This window comes from Astyanax mexicanus, chromosome 25 (assembly GCF_023375975.1).
Source record: "Astyanax mexicanus isolate ESR-SI-001 chromosome 25, AstMex3_surface, whole genome shotgun sequence".
Lineage (NCBI taxonomy): Eukaryota > Metazoa > Chordata > Actinopteri > Characiformes > Acestrorhamphidae > Astyanax > Astyanax mexicanus.
Window position 1 is genome coordinate 2,467,461 of NC_064432.1, and position 24,171 is coordinate 2,491,631.

General features: G+C 38.5%; 1 protein-coding gene across 8 annotated transcripts in view; it reads left to right on the forward strand.

The window, feature by feature from the left end:
- The window catches only part of limch1a (LIM and calponin homology domains 1a), a 70,897-nt gene that overhangs the window by 38,291 nt on the left and 8,435 nt on the right, over positions 1 to 24,171 (forward strand). For 2 of the 8 annotated variants that reach the window (XM_049472200.1, XM_022681650.2), the window contains exons 11-27: positions 1,081 to 1,512; positions 2,859 to 3,158; positions 5,948 to 6,151; positions 7,852 to 7,890; positions 10,373 to 10,502; positions 10,789 to 10,943; positions 11,311 to 11,800; positions 12,967 to 13,267; positions 14,201 to 14,322; positions 15,054 to 15,153; positions 15,623 to 15,679; positions 18,176 to 18,201; positions 18,386 to 18,499; positions 19,594 to 19,686; positions 20,859 to 21,046; positions 22,085 to 22,185; positions 22,974 to 23,079. In XM_049472200.1, the coding sequence (XP_049328157.1) occupies positions 1,081 to 1,512; positions 2,859 to 3,158; positions 5,948 to 6,151; positions 7,852 to 7,890; positions 10,373 to 10,502; positions 10,789 to 10,943; positions 11,311 to 11,800; positions 12,967 to 13,267; positions 14,201 to 14,322; positions 15,054 to 15,153; positions 15,623 to 15,679; positions 18,176 to 18,201; positions 18,386 to 18,499; positions 19,594 to 19,686; positions 20,859 to 21,046; positions 22,085 to 22,185; positions 22,974 to 23,079 (2,958 nt within the window). The remainder of the gene's footprint in view (positions 1 to 1,080; positions 1,513 to 2,858; positions 3,159 to 5,947; positions 6,152 to 7,851; positions 7,891 to 10,372; positions 10,503 to 10,788; positions 10,944 to 11,310; positions 11,801 to 12,966; positions 13,268 to 14,200; positions 14,323 to 15,053; positions 15,154 to 15,622; positions 15,680 to 18,175; positions 18,202 to 18,385; positions 18,500 to 19,593; positions 19,687 to 20,858; positions 21,047 to 22,084; positions 22,186 to 22,973; positions 23,080 to 24,171) is intronic. The other 6 variants (XM_049472201.1, XM_049472198.1, XM_049472199.1 and 3 more) reach the window with 6 other exon arrangements.

Here is a 24,171-nt window from a genome sequence, read left to right on the forward strand (position 1 = left end):
AATTATAGCGTTGATTTGAGATGCATTTAATAATAAAAGTGTAAATGAAGTCCAGGTAAAATATGTCCACAGACATTTCAGACATCAAACCCAAGTTAAAGTCTCTGATTACCTCAGAGATTAGTAGTTGAGTGATCTGATTACTGTAATCCGATCACTATGACACCTGTGTGTGTGCCCGTGTGTGTTTATACTTGGCGCTTTATGAGATTAAGTGGAATCTGAATCTTGGCATGTTGATATGAAGTGTAAACAGCCTCTGTGTGTTTCCTGGGTAATCTGATCTGATCAGGTGCAGGTATTGACAGGATTTCGGCTCCTACTCATGAATATTTATGACATGAAGAAGTCTTGCCTCTGATTGGTTAGCAGCAGTGTGAGGTTCCCTACATGGCTCTGCAATGGGCAGTCGCGATTCAAGTTGGGCGAGACCATAAAACATTATTTATGGGTTAAATATCAGTCTGGTGGCTTTTCCTGATTGGCTCATTTTTCTGTTATTTTCTTTATTAGCTGATATAGCTAATAGCACTCGGAGTGACCAACTGTATTGCAAGCTTTCTAGCGAAATTACACCTTTTATGTGACGAATATCACTTTAAGTCATAAAACTATAAAGACATTGAATGTAAATGAATGAAAAATGTAAAACAAATATAGGAATTATATGTAAGCATATTATTTTTTATATTAATACATTATATATATATATTATATTATATTATATTAATAACAAATGCACCAGCTGAACTGTGACTCAAAATCTGTGATTTCATCCATTCCGAGCAATAAAATCCAGTCCCCGCCTCCAGCAATAAAAGTTATATTCAATCACAAGCGCTCACAGAATCGCTATAAAAAATGCCAGCTGTGATTGGCTATGCATTATGTCAATCATTCTGGTTGGATCACCCAGGAACAGGCTCAAACTGTGCGTATGTGGTATCTGTATGTGTGAATGCTGAACTGCATCCTGTTTTCCTTCGGTCTGCATCGTTTATTTCAGTGTTTCTTCTTCTTGCCCTGTATTTATTTCTTCTTTTTCCATTTTCTCTTCATTTACCTCCATCCCTCGTTCAGTGAACATGCTCCTAACACAGCTCCAGCCTCAGCTTCTGAATCTCCACTAGCTCTGGTCTCTGATGTAAAACGCTCCTCAGCAGAGAGGGACTCAGCTCTGGAGCTGAGGCTGACTGAGAAAGTGAAGGTTGAGAAGGAATATGAGGAAAAAGAAGACAAAGAGGAGGAGGAGGAAGAGGAGGAGGAGGAGAATGAGAAGGATAGGCAGCCAGACGTGGAAAAGGATGACATGATGGCCCGGCGGACAGGGCTGTTTCAGAAGGGAATGAGCGGGACGTCCTACAACCAGTTTCTGCCCCTGCCAGGCACAAGGAAAAAGGTGGCTCCTGTTGGGCAGAAAGAAGGATCACCTCTAAGCAGATCTGCAGTAGTTAAAGATCCTCTGATGCTGGAGAGAAACATAAAGACTAAGCGCTTCAAGATCGGACAGAGGTGGGGTACTGATGCTCCACGGTGGCCTCAGGCTTGCGTGTGCTTGTTGTTTGTGACTGTTATCTAATCGAGTTGCAGTGCACCTTTATGTACTAACTGAAGCTGTGGGGGATTAATAGTGCAAATGAAGCAATGGAAGCTGATTAGACACATCAGACACATTTGGTGTCGTCTGTTTGATTCCTTAGCTTTGTGCTTGAGCTACAAGATAATAAAGCTAACAAAGCTAATGTTACTAACAAGTAATAGAAGCAAATATGAGTCAGTTAGCAATGCATACTATATACTATACTATATACTATACTATATACATACTGGGTTGTTTTCCATATAGGTATTGAAAATAGTCGTAAACTATGTTTTCCTTTCAATAGAAAATCTTCTCAAGGTCTCATTTCATCCTCGTTTTATTCATTTAAAATGTCTAGTTGTGTCTCTAGTATGAGTGAATGTCATGTGAGCCATTTTTTTTGTGACAAAAAAGTGCTCCAGTGTTTCTGTTTAGCCCTGCTTTAGATCACTGAATTAATGGTCTCTGAAGAAGGACAGGATTTGGGCTCTTGCTCATGAATATTCATACATGCAAATATATTGCCTCTGATTGGCTAACAGCACTGCAGCAGAGAACATTTTCTATTTGCTATTCTAAGCTTGTACTAAAATAAAAAATTAAAAAATGGAAAAGAACAAAGAGAAATGACAGAATACCATTTTAACATACTAATTAGTGGTGTATACTTGGGTTACGTAAACACCATTGTTCTTCATATGGTAGATTTGAGTTTTGATTACCCAGGTGCTTGTTCCTCCCCAAGAAATGACGATTCACTGATTGTTGACTTGTCATCAAAAACGGACTGAGTTTTAGTATATAAATGTTGGTCAAATGAGAATTTGGTGGTAAAATCATCAAATCTTGGTTAATATTTGTTAGAAACAGCAGTAGTTAATTCTGTCATTTTGTAAAGCTTGTATAATCACCTGTGTTGGCCTTAGCTTAACTGGTTAGCTTTGGATGATAGTGATAGAGATAGTGACTGAATAGTAACTTCTAACTACCTTAAACAATGCTCTGGATGACAGCGTCAGCTACCTGCCTATGTTTATGTAAGAAGTCCTATATCTCACTAGACACCCCTGACGTAAATGAAAATGCTGTAAGCTTCCATCACTTGTTACCTGCATTAGCCTTGTAGTGGCTTGTAGAGTCATGTATTGTGTAATGTGTAACTGAGGGAAAAAGAGCGGTGTGTTTTTGGTGAACTGTCCCTTCATGTTTGGGTGGCTGCTGTGGTGTTTAGTGTGTAACACTACACTGTTCTCACTACTGAGTGCTGTTTTACCAGAGCTGACCCGGTAAACACGGACCCACCGTCCGTCTCTCACAAGGAACCAACTGTTCTCAGTTCAGCTTCAGCCCACAGTGATGATTATGATGATCAGCGTGATGACGAAGGTCCGCTGCCTGACCTGGAGAAGGACGACATGCTCGCAAGGAGAGCAGTATTGCACCATAAGCAGAGCGGGAGTCAGGTCCAGGCGTTTAATGTCTTTCTGCCTAAACCTGGAGCCGCCAAACGCAAAACTGCCACCGCTGGTGGGCAAAACCAGGGCAGTGAGAAAGAGAAAAAACCCACTGCTGAAAGGTTGGGCCCTCCGAGGCATGGTGTGTGCATGGATGTGTGTTTCCTAAGAAAGTGTCAAATATTTGGGTGTTTGTTTGGTCTGTGAGATTGTACAAAAACAGCACAGTTGCATTTAAAGTGATTTATTGAATCCATTAAGATAAGTCATATTTTTATTGTTGCAGCAATAAGAATTTTCATGATAAACACATGTAACAGTAACAGCAATCATGAATAACTCAAACTGCGTTATTCCCATGTAGCAACAGAGGGAGCTCTTCACACTACTGACTGTGCTCACGTTTCATAACAAGGTTGAACGTAGAGTGAGGAGGAAAAAGGCAGAATGAGGTAGAGGTAGGTCGAGCAAGGAGGTAGATCATGAAGATACGGTGAGGTAGGGCAAGGCAGAATAAGGCAGAGTAACGTAGGACGAGGTAGAGTAATGTAGAGTAAGGTAGGGTGAGGTAGTTTAAGGCAGAATAAGGCAGAGTAAGGTAGGGTGAGGTAGTTTAAGGCAGAGTGAGGAAGAGTGAGGTAAGACGAGGTAGAGTAATTTAGAGTGAGGAGGTAGAGTAAGGTAGGGTGAGGCAGTTTAAGGCAGAATAAGGCAGAGTAAGGTAGGGTGAGGTAGTTCAAGGCAGAATAAGGCAGAGTAAGGTAGGGTGAGGTAGTTCAAGGCAGAATGAGGAAGAGTGAGGTAAGACGAGGTAGAGTAATTTAGAGTGAGGAGGTAGAGTAAGGTAGGGTGAGGCAGTTTAAGGCAGAATAAGGCAGAGTAAGGTAGGGTGAGGTAGTTCAAGGCAGAATAAGGCAGAGTAAGGTAGGGTGAGGTAGTTCAAGGCAGAATGAGGAAGAGTAAGGTAGGGTGAGGTAGAGTAATGTAGAATGAGGAGGTAGAGTGAGGTAGAACGAGGTAGGGTGATGTAGAATGAGGAGGTAGAGTGAGGTAGGATGAGGTAGAGTAATGTAGAATGAGGAGGTAGAGTGAGGTAGAACGAGGTAGGGTAATGTAGAATGAGGAGGTTGAGTGAGGTAGAACGAGGTAGGGTAATGTAGAATGAGGAGGTAGAGTGAGGTAGAACGAGGTAGGGTAATGTAGAATGAGGAGGTAGAGTGAGGTAGAACGAGGTAGGGTAATGTAGAATGAGGAGGTAGAGTGAGGTAGAACGAGGTAGGGTAATGTAGAATGAGGAGGTAGAGTGAGGTAGAACGAGGTAGGGTAATGTAGAATGAGGAGGTAGAGTGAGGTAGGGTAAGGAGGTAAAGTAAGGTTGGGCAAAGCAGAGTTAGGTAGATTGTGGAGGTACTGTGAGGTAGAGCAAGGCAGAATAAGGCAGGGTGAGGAAGGACAAGGTAGAGAGAGGAGGTAGAATGAGGTAGGGTGAAGTAAAGTGAGGGAACAGCTTGGGAACACCAATGCCTGTATGAATTTTGAGGTGTTATCTTGTGAGTGAGGTTGCCAGGTTGTGATTTATGGGAGTTGGAGGTCTGATAGTGGAGACAGATGGATTGGATATTCCATTTCCACAACTGTGTGGGCATTTAACATTCCTCAAATTCACAGTAAGGGGAATACATCATAGAAGGCTAACATTACCACCCGCAGTGGACAGTGCAGTGGGAGGGTTTGACAATAAATACATACAATGAGACGATGAGGAACGGAACACTGCACACACTCGTTCGTTTTAATTTGTTAATGTTTGTGTTTGTTCATTTTTGCCTGTTTTAAAATGTGTTTTTTAACATTTCTGTTTAACCATTTGTTACCATCAGTTTTCTGTTCAACCATTATTTTCTAATACTGTCCCCCCTGTTTGCTTCAACATTAATTGAGCATAATTGACCCATCCATGCTCTACCTTAAACTACATTTCTTATTAGCTGTTGATGGATTGGACTAAATCAATAGAGCATCAGCAGAAATCCATTTTTCATTCAATCAAAAAGAAATGACAGCAATTGCATCTACACAAATTGAGTTTTGTCATCCAGCGCAGTGACTGAACGGTGCATGGAAAGGTCAACCCTCCGCCCCCAACCCATCTCTGTGGAGCCTAAAATTTGACACTGATTCAGATACATAATAAGCATTTGAATCTGCATTTGGTATATTTGGATAAACTTTTTATAAATTTGGAAAATTTAATGGTGTAATTTAGTTTTCAGTTGAAAAAGAAATACATTTCTTTTATTAACTTAATACATTCAGATCTATCAAGCACTGGCAAATTTATATCTGAATGAGTTTTAAATGACACTTATTTTTTAATTTCTAATCATTATTTTACTAATCTGGAAATTCTTGGGTATTTTAAAAATATATTTATTTATTTTGCGGTGGCAGTACTGCACCAATGTTATGTGATTAATCATGGTTAATCATGCTTGGTCTTTTTTTCTTTTAAGACTTACACATTTAATAATGGATACTTAAATTAAAAAAAAAGAATGAATGTAAGATTGGCAAAATGGAATTATTTTTATATTTGTACTGCTGTCAATCACTGAAAAATAATTTTATTAATTACAACAATATTCTGTGATTAATCCTGTATGTCACTGTATTTTTGGGATATATAGGCTGATGTAATGCTACACAGTGATGCTACATTAGCAGCAGTTGGAAAAGTGGCATTAGAAAAAATAAGTCATTTAATAAGTCAGTTTAATTCAAATATACAAAATGCAGATTCAAAGTTTCAGTATCAGTTCCTGCTGGGTCAGATTTCTGCATTAGGAAATATACAGACACACAGTGTTCCTAATCAACGCTTCCTCACATCTCCACTCCTCTGCACCCCTAGCGCTGTGACCCCACCTTCAGCAGACGTTCACAACACCCCCGAGAAGGGCCCTCAGATGCTGGACAGGCAGGAGGCGGGCACTGAGGGTGTGATGGGTGGCAGAAGTGCTGTTTTAGGTGGGGCCAATGCCAAAAGCCCCTCCCCTAAGCCTGACCCCACCCCACGGCGCCCGTTTTGGCTGGAAGATGATGATCTCCCCCCAACGTGAGGAACCCTCTTAGATATACCCACATACTTACACTCACTTACACACTCGCTTGCATGCGCTCCTATTTTTATAGAAGCTCAACTGATATGTATTCGATTTCCCCCTCACAGCTATAATTTAATAATTCTTATTAAAAGTGATCGTCTCTGTGTTGGTAAAAATACCGGAGAGTGTGAGGTAGAATGAGGTAAAGTGAGGAGGTAAAATGAGGTATTGAGGCAAAGTGAGGCAGATTGAAGTAGATTGAGACAGAGCAAGGTAGGACAAGAAGAGTGAGGTAAAGCAAGGAGGTAGAGTGAGGTAGCATGAGGCAGATTGTGGTATAGCAAGGTTGGGCGAAGTAGAGTGAGATATTGAGGCAGAGTGAGGTACTCTACCTCAATTTAGATTCGAGTGAGTTTGAGACAGAGCAAGGTATGACAAGGAGAGTGAGGTAAAGCAAAGAGGTAGAGTGAGGTAGCGTGAGGCAGAGGGAGGTAAAGAGAGGTAGAGTAAGGTAGGATAAATGTTGCCCCATTTATTACAACTAGAACAGCTTCAGCTCTTCGGGAAAAGCTTTCCACAAGGTTTAGGAGTGTGTTTATTTGATTTTTTTAACTATTCTCATCTCAAACTCACCCGTAACCAGCTGATTCGGGTTTAGGTCCAGTCCATATGTGTTCCTTCATGGGTTTAGTGTCTTCGACGTCAGTCTACAAAATAGAAAATAATAGACAGATGAACGAATACAGTACGGCATGTTCTAGCTGGATGATTCTGAGAGATGGGTTCAGCTTGTTTTGTGCTGTATTAAAACTAGCTACCAAAATGCATTTAACTGGAAACTGTTGTTCTATGTTTTCTGGTTCTTGTGCATGGATACAGTTTTTTTTCATATTGTGTATTTTGTGTCAGTTTTTCTTATATTCTGAAGTTTTCTGTATTTATTGGGACACCCAGGAAAACCCAGACACAAGTGTAGATAGTCATTAGTGCTGAACCTGCTGACCTAGTGCATAATGTGTAATCAATTATGTATCATGCAGAAAATAAAGATTTAATATTATTGTAATAGTTAGTTAAGTAATTTATGCACATATCTGGACTTTCTAGAAGGTTTTTAACAACCCAGTTGAGTTTGGTCTGTTCAAAGTCATTTAAATTGTTAATATACATCTATTCCTGCATTTCATCTCTGCAACTTATTCCAAAAAAGTTGGCAAAACAACATCTTTTCCAGGGAAGTTCATGTGTTTTTCAATAAGACAATGCAAAACCACATGCTGCTCTGTTACTAAGATATGTCTGTGAAAGAAGAGGGTATGAGTTCTTATTACATTACATTAAAAAATGGCAAAATGGCAAAAAGACCTTACTGTCCCAACATTTTTTGGAATGTGCTTCAGGCCTGAAATGCAAAAAATGAGTTGACTAATTAAAACATACAATATTATGCATTAAATCCACAAAACCAACTCTGAAATGAACTTGGACAGTATGATTTGTGTTGTTCTGTATTAGTACTGATTAGTATGAAAAAAACATTCAACTTACATCAGTGTTTCTATTCCCAGCAAGACTTTATATTTTACATACATCATTCTGTCTGTTCTATTCTTCTATTTCATCATGTGTTGATTTAGTTTTTAATCTGATCAATCGATAATAAACTCACAAACATTTTTCATTTTTTTTTTATCAATTTCTAATATTCTAGATTCAGTCACAAGGCTGCTAATGTTTCTGATGAATCAGAGTAAGTTAACCCTCTCTCCTCCCTCCCTCCATCCTTCTCTGTATCCCTCTTTCCAGCTCTTTCTCCTGCAGAACTCTGTTTCAGCTTTTGCATGCACTTTTGCTCTTTAAACAGAGGCTTTGAATTGTGTTGCTCTTTGCATTGTTTCTTACTCGCACGTCTGCAGACATACAGCTCTGAAAAAAAAGAGACCACTTAAAAATGATGAGTTTCTTTGATTTTGCCAAATTAAAAAAAAAAAAAATCTCTGGAATATAATCAAGAGGAAGATGGATGATCACAAGCCATCAAACCACTAAGCTGAACTGCTTGAATAAAGTTTTGCACCAGGAGTAAAGCAGCATAAAGTCATCCAAAAGCAGTGTGTAAGACTGGTGGAGAAGGAGAACATGATGCCAGGATGCATGAAAAAAACTGTGATTAAAACCAGGGTTATTCCACCAAATATTGATTATTTCTGAACTCTTAAAACTTTATGAATATGAACTTGTTGTTTTCTTTGCATTATTTGAGGTCTGAAAGCTCTGCATCTTTTTTGTTATTTCAGCCATTTCTCATTTTCTGTAAATAAATGCTCTAAATGACCATATTTTTATTTGGAATTTGGAAGAAATGTTGTCTGTAGTTTATAGAATAAAACAACAATGTTCATTTTACTCAAACATAAACCTATAAATAGCAAAATCAGAGAAACTGATTCAGAAACAGAAGTGCTCTCTACATTTTTTACAGAGCTGTATATGTTTAGCCTTTCTGGTTGATTTTGTTGTGATGGAAGAACACACACTCACAAACACACGATTTCCCTCTGAGCTATTCTCCAACACACACAGTTGCACAAATATTAAGAATGTATATGAAAATATTAAAATCATCTTTTGGCTGGTGTACTGACTTGGGGTGAGTTTCCCTTTAGAGTTTCCACAGTTTTTAAATGGGAATTACACCAGTTGTTTTTTTTAATTATCTGCATAGGTTAGTGGTTTAGATTTGAACAAAGTTAATTTATAGCATGGTGAGATATACAGTTTATTAATTTAATAGTATCTGTGCATAGTAATAACTTTATATAATGTGGCTTCACGACCAATTAAACTCATCACGTTTGGTTTTATACTGTATTAATGCTGTTGTAAATGCACCATTTATCCATTTAGACTAAATCTTTTTGTCACTCAACCATATTGCATCTCAAAATCGGTGGAATTCTTATTTAAGATCATCTTATCAGTTGAAATGTGCAGTCAAATCATTATCTTTAAATTGTAAAGGCCAGTTCTAAAATATAAAGAAAACATACAGGAAAATTCTATCAATATTATCAGTGAGCGCACTCATAGATTAGATGGTCTTGTTGGCTCGTTGGGAAACTGGACCCTTTTACTCTTTCTTTTCTTCTTTTCTTCTTTTGTTTAATTTAAATTTCCCTACAGAACTAAAGTCATGTGCAAAAGCTTGGGCAACCCTTTTCACATCATAAATATATAGGAATCAAACTTGAATATGACATAGAATTTTCTGCACTTAGTCCAGCTATCTATGGCACTGCCACTCTGAACGGAGGACCGCTGTTTGAAAAATTAGATCATGCTGCTTCACCATCAGCAGCCGGAGTCCGAGAGAGAACAATTGGCCATGTTCTCGCTGGGTGGGTAGATAGCACTCTCTCTCCTCATCACTCTCATTGTGATGTTAATCACAGGCACAGGCATCTGTTGGTTGATGTATCAAAGCTGCGGATCCGGCGCTTTCCTGCGAGTCTGATTTCCCTTGTTTCAGATAGGGCTGCGATGTTGATTATAAAAATTGTTTATAAAAATTATAAAATGATTATAAAAATGTTCATTGTCGACTAATCGTCATTAGTAGCACTACGCAAATTACTGGGGACAAAAACACATTGTTAGACAGGTAACACTCGACTCGGCCTGCGTCTCCAAAAGTGCCCAATCACAACTGATTTCACATTTACTTAGTAAATATCAGCATCTTCCACATTTAATAGACAATGTTCTAGACATTTGAAGGCCATTTAAATCCCAAGTTCGGCTGTTTCCATCACTTTGAACCAATAGTGGAAGCTAGAATCAGGAGCCACACCCACAGCAAGCAGAGAAGGAGGGAATTTAATCGACTAATCGATAAAATAATCGACAGATTAGTTGACTACTAAAATAATCATTAGTTGCATACCTAGTATGCAGTGTTTGGGCATTAGTAGGGATAAGGGAGTCAAACTTTTGCACATGACTGTATGTATGCTTTTTCTTTCTACCTAATATTTTTCATTCATTTAGCCGTTTATTTTAATGCCGCTGCCATTTTAACATGTTCTCTGGATCTACTTTTTCTTTTTAATTTAGGTGGTGGTGGAGGTGGTGTTTCAGGGACAGCATTGGGCTTCACCTCATTGTTTCACGTCAGTTTTTACTGAGGAAAGAGAGTCTTAACTCTACTGCTTATCCTTGCTTGCTGTTTATAGGAGCGTCAGTTTGATTGACATGCGTGATGAGGAGGAGGTGGACACCCTGTCGCCACACAGCCAACTGCGACACGAGAGACTCCACAACCAGTACAACAAGCTGAGAGAGGAGGAGGACCAGTGGCAGGATGTGAGTCACACCAATACCACACTGCACAGTAGTAGTACTACTAGTAGTAGGTCTGTCATGATGTTTTTTTACAACAATTATCTATATAAAGGACACTTTGTAGTTCTATAATTGCAGATTGTAGTTCTGTATCTGTTGCTGTATGCTATCTGCATACTTTATTATCCTCCTTTCACGCTGTTTAATAGAGATAGACCAGCACAGAGCAGACACTGTATGAATCATTTGGGTGGTGGGTCATTTTCAGCACTGCAGTGACTGTAGAACTGTGTGTGTCTATGTGTAGGACCTCGCTCGGTGGAAGAACCGAAGGCGGAGTGCCTCTCAGGATCTCATAAAGAAGGAGGAGGAGAGGAAGATGATGGAGAAACTGATGCTGAAAGAGGAAGGTGGCCCTCGCAGGAAGAGCATCAAAACCTACAAAGAGATTGTGGAGGAGAAGTGAGGAGAAATATCTGTATCTAGACGCATGTTTTTAATCAGATTACTGCGGGTAACTTGCTCTAATGGCCTAGAACACTGTGGTCTAGCAGTAACAACCCAAATAAAAATACGTATTTGTTTTATTACATAAAATACAAAAAGTAACTGAATATCCAAGAGTAAGAATATCCAAGGAAGGCATGGATGGGTGAGACTACAAACTGATGGTAATTAAGAGTTTGGGGAGATACGCTGATTATGCAAATAAGTGTTGCTAGGAACCAATAGGAAAGATGGATTTTTTTTTTTTTAATAAATGTTGTCGTTACCATGGCACCCAATAATATTTAGTCTTGTCTGGTCTCTACCCTTAACTCTCCTCTAGGGAGCGCCGAGAGCATGAGCTGCACGAGCTCTACTGTACAGCCTCGACTCCAGAGGAGAAGGCGGCGGTGCTACAGCGCTACGCCCTTCGCTTCACCATCAGCGACGCTATACTAGAAAAACTACAACTCCCAAAACTCCCTTCTGCCTCTACACCAGAGATCACGCCCTCCCCCACCCACTCTAGGCAACAGACCACGTATACACTTAATGAAGAAGCAGAACTTCCAGTGGATCTTCAGCCCGCTCTAACACTACAACACCAAACACAGCCCCACCAGCACATGCCTCAAACTTCAGTACACAGCCTTCCCAAGACCCCGGAGTTAATACCTGCACCTGTCCCTAAAGTCCCTAAAGTCCCTAAAATCCCAGAAGTACCGCACTCGCCTACACGGATACCCCCTCCACCCTCCAAACCCGTGCCGCTGCTGACCCCGAAGCCTTACAGCCAGCCCAAACTCAACCAGGCTTCTCACAAATCAGTTAAAGTAAGTTAAAGAAAGTCACATTATCTTTGCATGGTTGTTAACTTTACTTAACTTGTTACATAATGATAGTTTAGCAATAAATCAAACATGAGTTAAACATCGAACATCAGTTCCCCCCTGTTGTAAATCTGAAGCTTTGCACAGGAGCTACAAGGCTAATGTAGCAAACAGTTTAATCTGTGCATTATAAATATTATAATATTATATACCCACTCACTGCCTTTACTACTCCCAATATGTCTATAGCAGACTGTTGTGTAGGGCTGACCGATTAATCATTTTTTTTTATTTTTTTAATTGAAATCCCAATTTGAATGAACGTGATTTTTCTATTGCAGGAGATAAGTATATATAATAATAATAATAATGTTAATGACAACTGCATTTAGTCTGAGAACCCTGGGAATATTTTATGTGGAATGAAGTTTAGAATTATATTTGATAGATATGTTAACCACTCATACAGGTTTACAGTTTAATGGATTAAAAATAAACACATTTTAATTCCTGTGGAAAAATATCTGTTTATGTTTAGAGCGTTGTGTAGGGCCCTGTTTCATAGTAGTCTTGGTTGGTTAAGAATTCTTATAGCTTTCTTCTATAGTATGGTAATTGGATTGAATACCAAACACACAGTTTATTAAGCAAAGGGCTAAATCTATAAGAATGGTCAGGGACAGCAAGGTCAAGGGTTACGTACTTACGTCACATGTACAACCTCCAAAAGAGGATCAGGCTCAGTTTTACTGAACGTGAGCGGCTGGTGGAGCAATGGAGACTTTGGATTCATCCGCTCTGAAAAAAGGAGACCGCATCACACCCACCCAGTTTAAAATGATTCTTTCGCATGCTCGGTTCAATTACCCACTCTCATCAGAGAGGCACTAAATCCCCCAAATCCCAAAATTTACAGACATCAGCTTTAAAATGTTTACTTCTCTTTCCATTGTAAAAATAATACTTTACAAAAAGCGTTTATACACAGAATAAATCATTTAGGTTCACACCAACACCAAGCCCCACATGTAATTTTCAGTAAATGTGATTTGGTATTATCTATCTGTCCATACTGTTATTAATGTAACACCTCTAATACCTCCTCTCATAGTTACCTGCTCACTTACTAAATGTGTTCACTAATGTGTATAAAATGTGTTTCACCACAGACTGATGGATTGGTGCGATTGAATGGAGAATGTGGCGTAGAGGAAACAAGAGAGACCCCGGCAGTGACTCCAGTAGTGCGACCTGTCACCTTCTGCCCAGCGCCTCCAAAACCACCAGCCAAAACTCACCAACAAGAACCTGAAGTCTCACCATCCAGCGAGAGCATAGCACCACAAACCACTCAGACCTTATCTACTGTCTCCAGCCAGATAAAAGAGGAGACAGATGCTCCGTGCAGTCCTCAGGAGAAGAGCAGTGAGGAGGAGACCTCCTCGACACTCACACATTCAGAAATAACAGGTTGAAGCCTTTTTTTTTTGTACTACCTGTAATACTTTAACTTCTAATTAAAGGAGGACTGTTGGTACAAATAGCTAAAGTATGGAAGTGTGGATACTCCATATACACTCCTGTACAGAAAAAACAACAACAAATAATACTTCATTTACAATCGCCTACAAGGTGATGACAGAACAGGCTCCTTCCTACCTGCACTCACTCCTGAAGGCTTACGCTACCTCCCGGCCGCTGCGCTCCTCCAATGAATGTCGCCTCGCTTTGCCAAACATTCACACAAAGCAATCCAGACTGTTCTCATACAGAGTTTATTAAAGATAGCGAGAGATTCTCCTGATCTGGTAGTAGAAGGTAGTTAGTTAGAGGTGTTAGGAGAGTAAGTGCTCTTTGAAGAGCTCTGTCTTCAGGAGTTTATTAAAGATAGTGAGAGATTCTCCTGATCTGGTAGTGGAAGGTACTACCAGATCAGGAGAATCTCTCACTATCTTTAATAAACTCCTGAAGACAGAGCTCTTCAAAGAGCACTTACTCTCCTAACACCTCTAACTAACTACCTTCTACTACCAGATCAGGAGAATCTCTCGCTATCTTTAATAAACTCCTGAAGACAGAGCTCTTCAAAGAGCACTTACTCTCCTAACACCTCTAACACACTAACTACTTCTAACCTCATTTCCTTCTTCCTCTCCTTCACTCCTCTATCCTATTATTCCCCTTTGTCCTCCTTTTATCCCTATCCAAAGATGTTTTACCTTTAAACTTATTTTACATCGTACTTGACTATTGTAAGTCGCTTTGGACAAAAGCGTCTGCTAAATGTAATGTAATGTAATGTAATGTAATGTATTGTACTAAGATGCCTTGAACTAAATTACATTAATTCAATCATTGAAATGAATTAAACTGCCATTATTTTGTGATTGTTTTAATTTGCAGAAGAGAAGCAGACAGTTTCCAACACAACAGTGAAGCGCAACTGTGTTATAAAGACAACCATTGTGACGGAGCTCACGCAGATCCACCCAGTTCCTACAACAGATATGTCCAGTACTGACCAGGTAATACCGAGTGTGTGTCCTGAATGGTCTAGAATTGAGATTATAACCCCCTGTTTTATAATAACCCAGTAGCAGTGCTGCCTGGCCCAGACAAACGTTTAGTTGCTGAAGTTGTTGCCATGTGGGTCAGCCCGACCTTTTCCTGTTCTAGTGTCCTAGGACCTGGCGTCCACATGTGTGGACATCACTAGACCACAACACTAAATTTTGCTTTACAAGGGCCTGGTGTCCACTTATGAGGCCATTATTCTGACACCTAGTGGTGGCCGAAGAGTTTAACACGCTACAGTTTGGATTTTGTTCAGAAATGTAAATGAACAGTAAATACAGTAAATGATTGTTTTTTACTTCACTTGTTGTTTTGCACATCATTACTAATTTTATTGTGTTCTGTTGAAATATAAAACTTAAGTCCTCATATAGGGACATACATCATTTGTCTCAGAAACTACAATATTGTAAAAAGGTAATTCTTTTAAAGTTTGTACACTAATCAGGTGTCAATTAGCCCAAAGAGAAAATAAAAGAGAAATAAAAAATAGAAGAGTTCAGGTTTCAGAGATTAAAGGTGTAGGAAATAATAAATAACACTTTCTGGCTTTATCTGTAATTTCTCTAAAGTAACCTATAATTTATATAACTTTTAGACTTTAATAGTCATTTTTCTAGAATATAAATGTATCTCAAACATATATTTCGATGTCATCTTCACATCAATGTCTGTTTTCTAGCTAAGCAGTTCAGATGCCTCAGCCCAGAAGCCTTCTGACGAAGTTTCTTCTGCCGACTCAAGACAGGCTGATGATATGTCCCAGTCACTTTCTCTGACAGGTAATAAAACTATGCTACTCGTAGTCCTTTAGTGCTTTGGAGTAATGGTCACATAATTGATGATGATGAACTTTTGTCTGATGCTGCGTTTGAGTCCTCATTGGATGATGGTTAGCTTTTAAATATTCCCTATGAATCCTGTATGAAGCCTGTATAAACCCTGCATTAGTCTGAAGCTGAAGTGCACCTCCCCTGGAATGTAACTAGGCAGCAGCTGCGATTGGTCCGCCAAGTATTTTGGAATTAGCATTTCCCAACACTGCACAAACGCAGCTTTAGACTGAATGAGAAAAATGTATCATCTTTATATTTTCTTCAAATCCCCACTTTTATTATTTTTGGTCGTTTAATTTTCTGCTTCTGGCCCTGTTCCTCTTTCTCCCTGTCTATATCTCTCTGTGTATTCCATCCTCTCTTCTCTCCGGCTGGTTTCGGGGTGTGTGTGTGTGTATTTCTGTGTGTTTGTCAGACCCCTCACTCACCTCCAGTAACTCTAGGTTACGCTGGGAGTTCTTCGCTCCGACAGGTAAAATTGATCATTGTACATGGGTGCCTGGGTTAGCCCAGCTGTGCTTTTTTGGGTCGGGGTGGAGTTATGAGGTCATGAGGTCATGCTCATCCACCCAGAACCTCTCTCGCTTCTTGTGCTCTACTGTGGGTCCAGTCCTCGTTGATTTGTCCATGCTGAGCTGCTGCACAGAACTGCTGGGGGCACTATGTGAGAGTAATAAAAGACTGGTTGTTGTTAAACGGCTTCTATAATATATCAACGTCTGTTACTGTTTTATTGGCTGTCCATTATTGTGCTTCATTAAAAGTAGGACTTGGTGATATATTGTGTTACGATAAGAGCTTTCAAGTTTGCACTTCACCCGTCAAACATCTAATTCTACACTTAACTACTGAAACTGAGACTTGGTCCAGAGTTAAAGGAGAACTCTGGTTTAAAATGGACTTTTGTTGTAGTAAAACATGATATAAAGTTCTTACCTTTGATGAATAGCGCACCTCCGTTCTCCCACAGCGTTCAGAGATCCAGAAATTTTAACAGCTTGTCCAAACACCCTTCAGACTGGGCGACACGGGGCATAATTTGCCCTGATAAATCGCTTTTTCCAATGTTATTCAGGCTCAAAATAGCTTTACACCTCCTTGCTAGAATCCTGAGAGCCCTGACATTTAAAACGAGGCATTAATAACTTAGAAAAAGTGCAGAAGAAGCTCATTAAAAACCCATAACGCGAGCTTCAGCTCCGAGTGTCGCCATTACTCCTGAAGCCGGGAGCAGTAGAAGAGATAAGCTATTACTAGTACTAGTATAAAATATACAGCTCTGGAAAAAATTAAGAGAGCACTTCAGTTTATGAATCAGTTTCTCTGATTTTGCTATGTATAGGTATATGTTTAAATAAAATTAACATTAAATAAATAAAAATTAAAATATTGTTATTTAGAACATTTATTTGCAGAAAATGAGAAATGGCTGAAATAACAAAAAAGACGCAGAGCTTTCAGACCTCAAATAATGCAAAGAAAACAAGTTTGTAGTCTCACTAGGCTTTATTATAATGGCTTTTTTTAAAGTATACATTTATTTGTGTATTTTCATTATAATCTGTACGTTCTGCAGCATTCTCCATGGCGCTTTAGGTTTTAAATATGTTTAAACATGGACGTGCCATGTTCTTGCATTCATTGTCATGTCCTGCTTTGTTTTTATGGTTGTTCATGTCTTCTTTAGCTGTGTTGTCAACTAGGCTTGGGTGATTCAACAGTATTTTTGGCACAACAATAGTATAGTTGCACAAAATGTAGTGTTTAAACATTCCAGATTAAAAGAGAACAAGTTGTACTGTGTGAACAGTACTGTAAACACCAGGTAGGGATAGATAGGATCCACCTTAGAGTTCAGATTCTTATTAGGGATATTTTGTACTATTTTTACTATTAGTTTGCATGCACACTTTTAAAAATGTGGATGAGGATATATTGTCCCACATTGCCATTGTGATATTATTATTAATAAAGAAATAAAGTATTAATGCAGTTGCACACTTTTATAAACAGTGCACTTTTAATTTATAAAAATACACAGATCTAATTGGAATATATTTTTATTTTAAATATCCAAAATTAAACATAAATAAAATTGTCAGCATATCTGCTCAATCACAAGAGTGGGCTCTTCTTGCTAATCATTTTTGCTAAACAACTACAGGCCAGTAGCTCTCCAGCCCAGAGGGTTGTTGAACCCAATTACAGGACAGTTGAATTCAAAGCAGGTAAACCCAAGAAAAAAAAGGAATCGAACACGTGTCGTCAGGGTCGTCATCTAATACGCTACCACTGCCCTGGCTAGTGAATTGGGACACAGCTGGCTAAAAACGCCCTCATAAGGAGATAGGGAGCCCAAAAATGTGCGAAAAAACGAGAATGGGAGGAAACTAAAGTCACGCCGAGCATGACAGAAAGACAGGGGAGGGATGTAAACAAAAGCTCGCCAGAGAATCATTTTATTTTTATTTTTTTTTTCATTATTGTTCATTATAGTTGAAACAATCTCACGGGCCAGATTTCTCATGCTTGCGGGCCACATCTGCCATACTGCCTGTTGTCGACCCCTGATCTAATTGATTCGGTTCCAGACTAAAATTTGTATTTTATGTCTTCAGTAATATTGGAGTCAGCTAAAATTATTCATCAAGTCAGATAATCTTTTTTTTCAACAGCACATAAAAAAAAAAACTGCAAGTGCCGGACAAAGTGCTGTACAATAAAGTCAAGTACATATACTGAACCACTATAAATCCACTATAATTTGGAATAATCTATTGGAATTTTTTAAAGAGCATCTCCCAACCCTATTGTCAACTTAGATTTTATAAGTATTAATAATAGTATTAATAATCGTGTCTTAAAATATCATGTCTTTTCCTGATTTTTGTGCTTTTGTGCTTGAGTAAGCAACTGTAATTGTATATAACTATAACTAATTCAGTGCATATCGACTTGTCTTCCGCAGACGGACTTGACTTCACCAGCGAATGTGTGAGTACCTTTATGTTACTTTCTCCCTTTTTTCCCATCCCTTCTTTCGCCTTTTCTTTTCTTTTTTTCTGTGTTCCTTTGTTTATTCGGTACCGAGTAGAACTACTGCAAGCTGTCCTGTTACTCCCCTTTTCCTCCTTCTTCCTGTTTTCTGTGTATGTGTGTGTGTACTTGTGTGTGTCAGATCGAAACCCCGATTTTAAACCTTGCAAAGCGTGTTGATCACTGGACATGGGATCCTAATGAGGAGCGTAAGCGGCAGGAGAGGTGGCAGCAAGAGCAGGAGCGCCTGCTACAGGTACACACTGACCATTGCAGGTGTGGCGCATGACCTTCCACAGCTTCAGCAATGCTAAACATAATCTACATTCTGTAAGGAGAAGCTTACGGCCGTGATTAAATCCATAGTAAAATATGTGCAAAACCCTGAAAAAGCTTGCCATGGTCATACTGTTTGCATACTAGGGGTGTAACGGTATGTGTGTTTTTTACGAACCGTCACGGTACAGGGGTCACGGTTTGGTTCACGTAAACGCACGCAGAATACACGGTAAAGGCAGTCTATAGGAGACTTGTGAAACCAATCAATGTAATGCGGACAGTGTAGCTGTAGCACTGTTGCTATTAGCAACTCGCTACTGACTTAGCCCATAGCCTGCCCTGAGAGGTTTAGCTCTGAGCACATGGCTGAGAATGGTGACTGGAAACAGTGCACCAGTCAGGAAAAGACACACAGGAACTAGAGGACCTACCTGCTGCTTTTATATCACTTTCCAAAACAAAAAAAAAGACATTTTCGTGGGTTTTTTCAAACTGTGGGTTTGTACAGAGGTGTGAACCAAACCGTGAATTTTCTATACCGTTACACCCCATTGCATACACATTACAGTTTGACCATTAAAATGATGCACACCACTGTTTTCCTGATGAAATTCTGTACCAATCTGATGTGTCACACTACTACATTTCCAGTTGAAAAACTGAAGTAGAATCCAAGATGGCGGCATTCCATATGGCCTAATACCTGGTGATATACTACCACAATAGAAAAAATTACTGTTTGGGATCTAATTATAACATTTAGCTTAGCTTAGCTTAGCTTAGCATGTAATCCAGAGATGTCCACCTGGCTGTCATGTGTAAGAATGTAGCACCCAAGCACCTGAAACATCAGTAGTCTCCCGTAGAGACCTTTATTTATCTCCCTCATTTTCCTCATCATCTTCATCATCAGTCTTTTCATCACATTTTATGTCACTGTTTCTGTTCTGTTTCATTTTCCTTAAGTCTCTTAAAATGAAACCTCTTCAAATCCCTTGTTCCTCCATGTTGATGTTCGTGTTGAGCTTCGTGTCTGTCTCATTCTGTCTATCTCTATATGTATCTCTGCAGGAGAAGTATCAGCAGGAACAAGAACGGCTAAAGAAGGAGTGGGAGAAGGCACAAAAGGAGGTGGAAGAAGAGGAGAGGAAACACAATGAAGAGGTGTGGCAAACTTTCAGTCCTTACAATCACTATTAGATGGAAAAGTAATCCATAAAACATGCATGGAAAATATAGGGCCCTATCTTACACCCGGCGCAAGGTGTGTCACGATGCTCATTGTTATCTTACACTCCACCAACAGTCTGTTTTTACACATTGTGCCTGTATCAGTTAAATAGGGGTTTTAAAGGTGCGTGTGAATATGTCTTCATCTGTATGGCTTGGTAGTCTCAAAGTGAGACGTCTTCAGATACATTTATGGCATATTCAAAGTTCAGAGTGCACCTGCCTCTTAAAGGCAATGTTTATTGTGACATAATGATTGGTTGATTGCACATTACGCCCAGTGTTTCCTAAAAAAGCAGTCCTCCCATTTTTGTTAGCAATATACAGTTTTAATATATATATATATATTTTTTTTTTTTTTACTTAAAGTACCATTAAGGATTATTTTTTTTCTGCAGAAACTCCTAACTTGATAAGGATGTATCTTTAAATATTAAGACTTGCCCACCACCATTCTCCCAGTCCCATCTCCACATGCAGAGTTAAATAATTTTCTGATGAACAGTTCATCTCTGAGCTTCAGTCAGGTTGCTAACTATAGCTGGGTAATTTATTACCATTAGTAGTATAGGAGAGACCGGCATTTTGGACATTGATTTTGATTTTACCAAATTGATCTCAGCCATCAAACCAAGCTAAACTGCTTGAATTTTTGCACCAGGAGTGGCATAAAGCTATCCAAAAGCAGTGTGTAAGACTGGTGGAGGAGAACATGATGCCAATATGCATGAAAAAAACTGTGATTAAAAACCACCAGGGTTATTCCACCAAATACTGATTCTTTCTGAACTCTTAAAACTTTATGAATATGAACTTGTTTTCTTTGCATTATTTGAGGTCTGAAAGCTCTGAATCTTTTTTTTTTTGTTATTTTAGCCATTTCTCTCATTTTCTGTAAATAAATGCTCTAAATGACTTAAATATTTTTATTTGGAATTTGGGAGAAATGTTGTCTGTAGTTTATAGAATAAAACAACAATGTTCATTTTACTCAAACATAAACCTATAAATAGCAAAATCGTAACTATCTAAAATAAACAAATAAAAAAAACTGTAGTTGTTCTACATTTTTTGAACGATATTGTATATCTGTTGTTGTCTAATAGGAGCGACGGATCCTGGAGGAGACCACAACACCATTGACCCCAAGCATTTCAGCTCAGTCTCCCCCCGCCGTAACAGAATGTCCTGCGGTTTCCACACCTCCTCAAGACTCGGTCGTCCTCTCTCTGGCTGACTGGGATAAAAAACGGGAAATGCTGGAGAAACAGCAGAAAAATGGGGTGGAACACAGGTAACATTTGTATAATACTAGGGTTATGCACTCATAGTCCACTGTGCTGTATTAGAAACTGCTGCCTTACTGGTGCACAGTTAGCAACTGTAGCTAGCTCATCTGCTCATGCACAGTTTGGCCCAATCCCATCTCACCACTTAGCCCCTCCCCTCTGTTTTGCATGTGATGTCCTGATTCATGTTAGGTTTGAGTTATAGGGTGAAGAGTTAGGGCTACATGACCCTTCAAACAGAGATTTTTTAGAGGCACACTCAAAACAGAGGGGGAACATAATCTCGACCAAATTAAGAAATCCATAAATATATATATTTTTTTTTAAATTAAAAAATTATGATAACCACTATTTTACCATAGTTTAATATGTACCGGTAGTTTGTATGTTTTCTGGACATTTTCTTCATAACAAGCATACGAAATCCTTAGTAGTTTGTCTTTCCCGTTCCACCTTAAATGGTTCAACAGATAGCAGAGGCTACAGCATTTAAGGTGGAATGTAAAGTAAAATAAACTAAAATCGTATTAAAGCACATTTCAGCTTCATATCAGAGAGGAATTAAGAAATGAACAATAATAATTAACTGCTGCCCAATCTGTCCCCTTTCTTATAGACATACAATGGCCTAAAATTAACTCATTAAGCAGCAGCTAGGTTGCTGAACCTCAGAACTCCAGTGCTGTAGCTATATCTGTATTGTGTGCATGAAAGGTTGTCTAATTCTTAGAGGGGAGGATTTCAAGGTGATGTTCCAAGGTGAAAGGTTTTTACAGGATAAGCCAATTAACTCGGCTTGAATAGTTCTGCCATGCCAAAAGTCATGGAACAGCAGTATGTACATTGATCATGTGGTACTACCTCAGGGGACAGGTGTGAAACAGTGTGTAAATGGTGCATCACATCAGATGGGCTTCACTCTATAAGTGTTCACATATTGAAGCTCATAATGTGGTTTGTACAGTACAGTAAAGTAAATTAATTAATAAAATAATCAATAACAATCTTCAGTTTAATACACAGTACCTCATGTCCCTGAACAGCACTGATCAGGCAGAAGCAATCGCACCCGCACAGCAGAACGGCCAAGGAGCAGAACATCAGGAGAGTCAGTCAGCTACACCACAGCTGCAGTTCATACAAGGTAACTTAAGAGAGATTTTGCTATTTATAGGTTTATGTTTGAGTAAAATGAACATTGTTGTTTTATTCTATAAACTACAGACAACATTTCTCCCAAATTCCAAATAAAAATATTCTCATTTAGAGCATTTATTTACAGAAAACGAGAAATGGCTGAAATAAGAAAAATGATGCAGAGCTTTCAGACCTCAAATAATACAAAGAAAAAATAAAGTTCATATTCATAAAGTTTTAAGAGTTCAGAAATAATCAATATTTGGTGGAATAACCCTGGTGGTTTTTAATCACAGTTTTTTTCATGCATCTTGGCATCATGTTCTCCTCCTCCACCAGTCTTACACACTGCTTTTGGATAACTTTATGCTTCTTTACTCCTGGTGCAAAACTTTATTCAAGCAGTTCAGTTTGGTGGTTTGATGGTTTGTGATCATCCATCTTCCTCTTGATTATATTCCAGAGGTTTTCAATTTGGTAAAATCAAAGAAACTCCAAATTTTTAAGTGGTTTCTTTTTTTCCCAGACCTGTATTTCAGAAGCATTAGGGCTGTATAGTTTTTTTTTTATCATTTAGGGCTGAAGTGCATAAAGTGTTAAAAAGTTAAAAAAATGTGTTGTTTTAAAGCTATATGAGTAAATAAAATAATCTTAATTGAAAAGACAGTATTTATTAGGGGTTCATTGAATATTTAAATAAGCAAAATTATTCAGCCCTTTCAGTGATGAAGTATTAGTACAGTAAACTGATCTGTAGTTAAACTGGTTGATTTAACATGGTGTGTGTTCGTGCAGATGGGACTTGGAGCTCTAAGTCAGAGAGCAGGTCAGAGTGGAAGAAAACAGCCTCGCTGGATCGCAATACAGGCCCTTCTCAGGCACAGCCCCCCAGAATGAGGAGGTGTGTGTGGGTGTGTTGGGGGAGTAAGGGGGCGGGGCGTGCATATTGTTATATGTATATGTTGTTTCTTAGCTTGGCTTTGCTATTTTATGTGATCATTTGTTCAGTTATGTTTTGCTTGCTTTCTTTCTTTCTTTGCAAATCATTAATAATTTTTTTCTATTTTTCATTCCTTAAAAGTGCATTTTTTTTTAAGGATTATGTTCTGAAAGAAATGAATTTACACAAATGTTCCACTAACTTTTGTTATACAGAGGTCCACTGATCATATAGGACACTTTGTTGTTCTATAATTACAGACAACAGTAAGATTTGTGGAGTTTTTTCATTTAGTCAATATGTATCACCTTCATACATATTAAGGACACTTTTTAGTAGGGGTGGGAATCACAGAGCATCTCACGATATGATATCACAATACATTTCCCACGATGACAATAAAAACTTTACTTCATATTAATGTGTTTCTGCGATACTCAATATGCGATGCTTCACGGCATCTGATTCTGTTAATGCCCTTGTGAAAAATTATATATAAAAAGAATACTTTGTCTGTACTTAAGTTATGTTATGTTGGAACCACTAATTTATACTATATATTGCTACTTTAATTACTTTGTAATTAAAATGATATAAATACGCACTAAATTTATACTGAGTTTACTAGTCAGATGGTATTTCTGCCACTATTTAATACAATTTAAAAGTATATATGTGTGAGCTGCCCAACTGAACATTAAAAAACATATTAAAGGTTTAATTTCTAAAGTAAAAATTTAAAGTAAAGTTTTAATACATAAAATGTTCATCAGCACCGTTTAAATTTTTATAAGCGACACAAACTTTATGTTTTGCTAACAGATTTCATTGAAGTACGGTTTTATTGCAGAAATAGGGATATAGGCCTCTATAAAAACATGTAGTAAAAGTATTGTATCATCGTAAAAACGCAGTTTTATAAAATAATACTAAGCATATTAAAGTACATCCCCAGTAAGTTAAGAACAAAAACTTCTGCTTACTGCAAACACATAGGTAATCATTTAAAAATCATACAATGTAATTTTCATTTTTTTTTCTAGATTCTGTCTC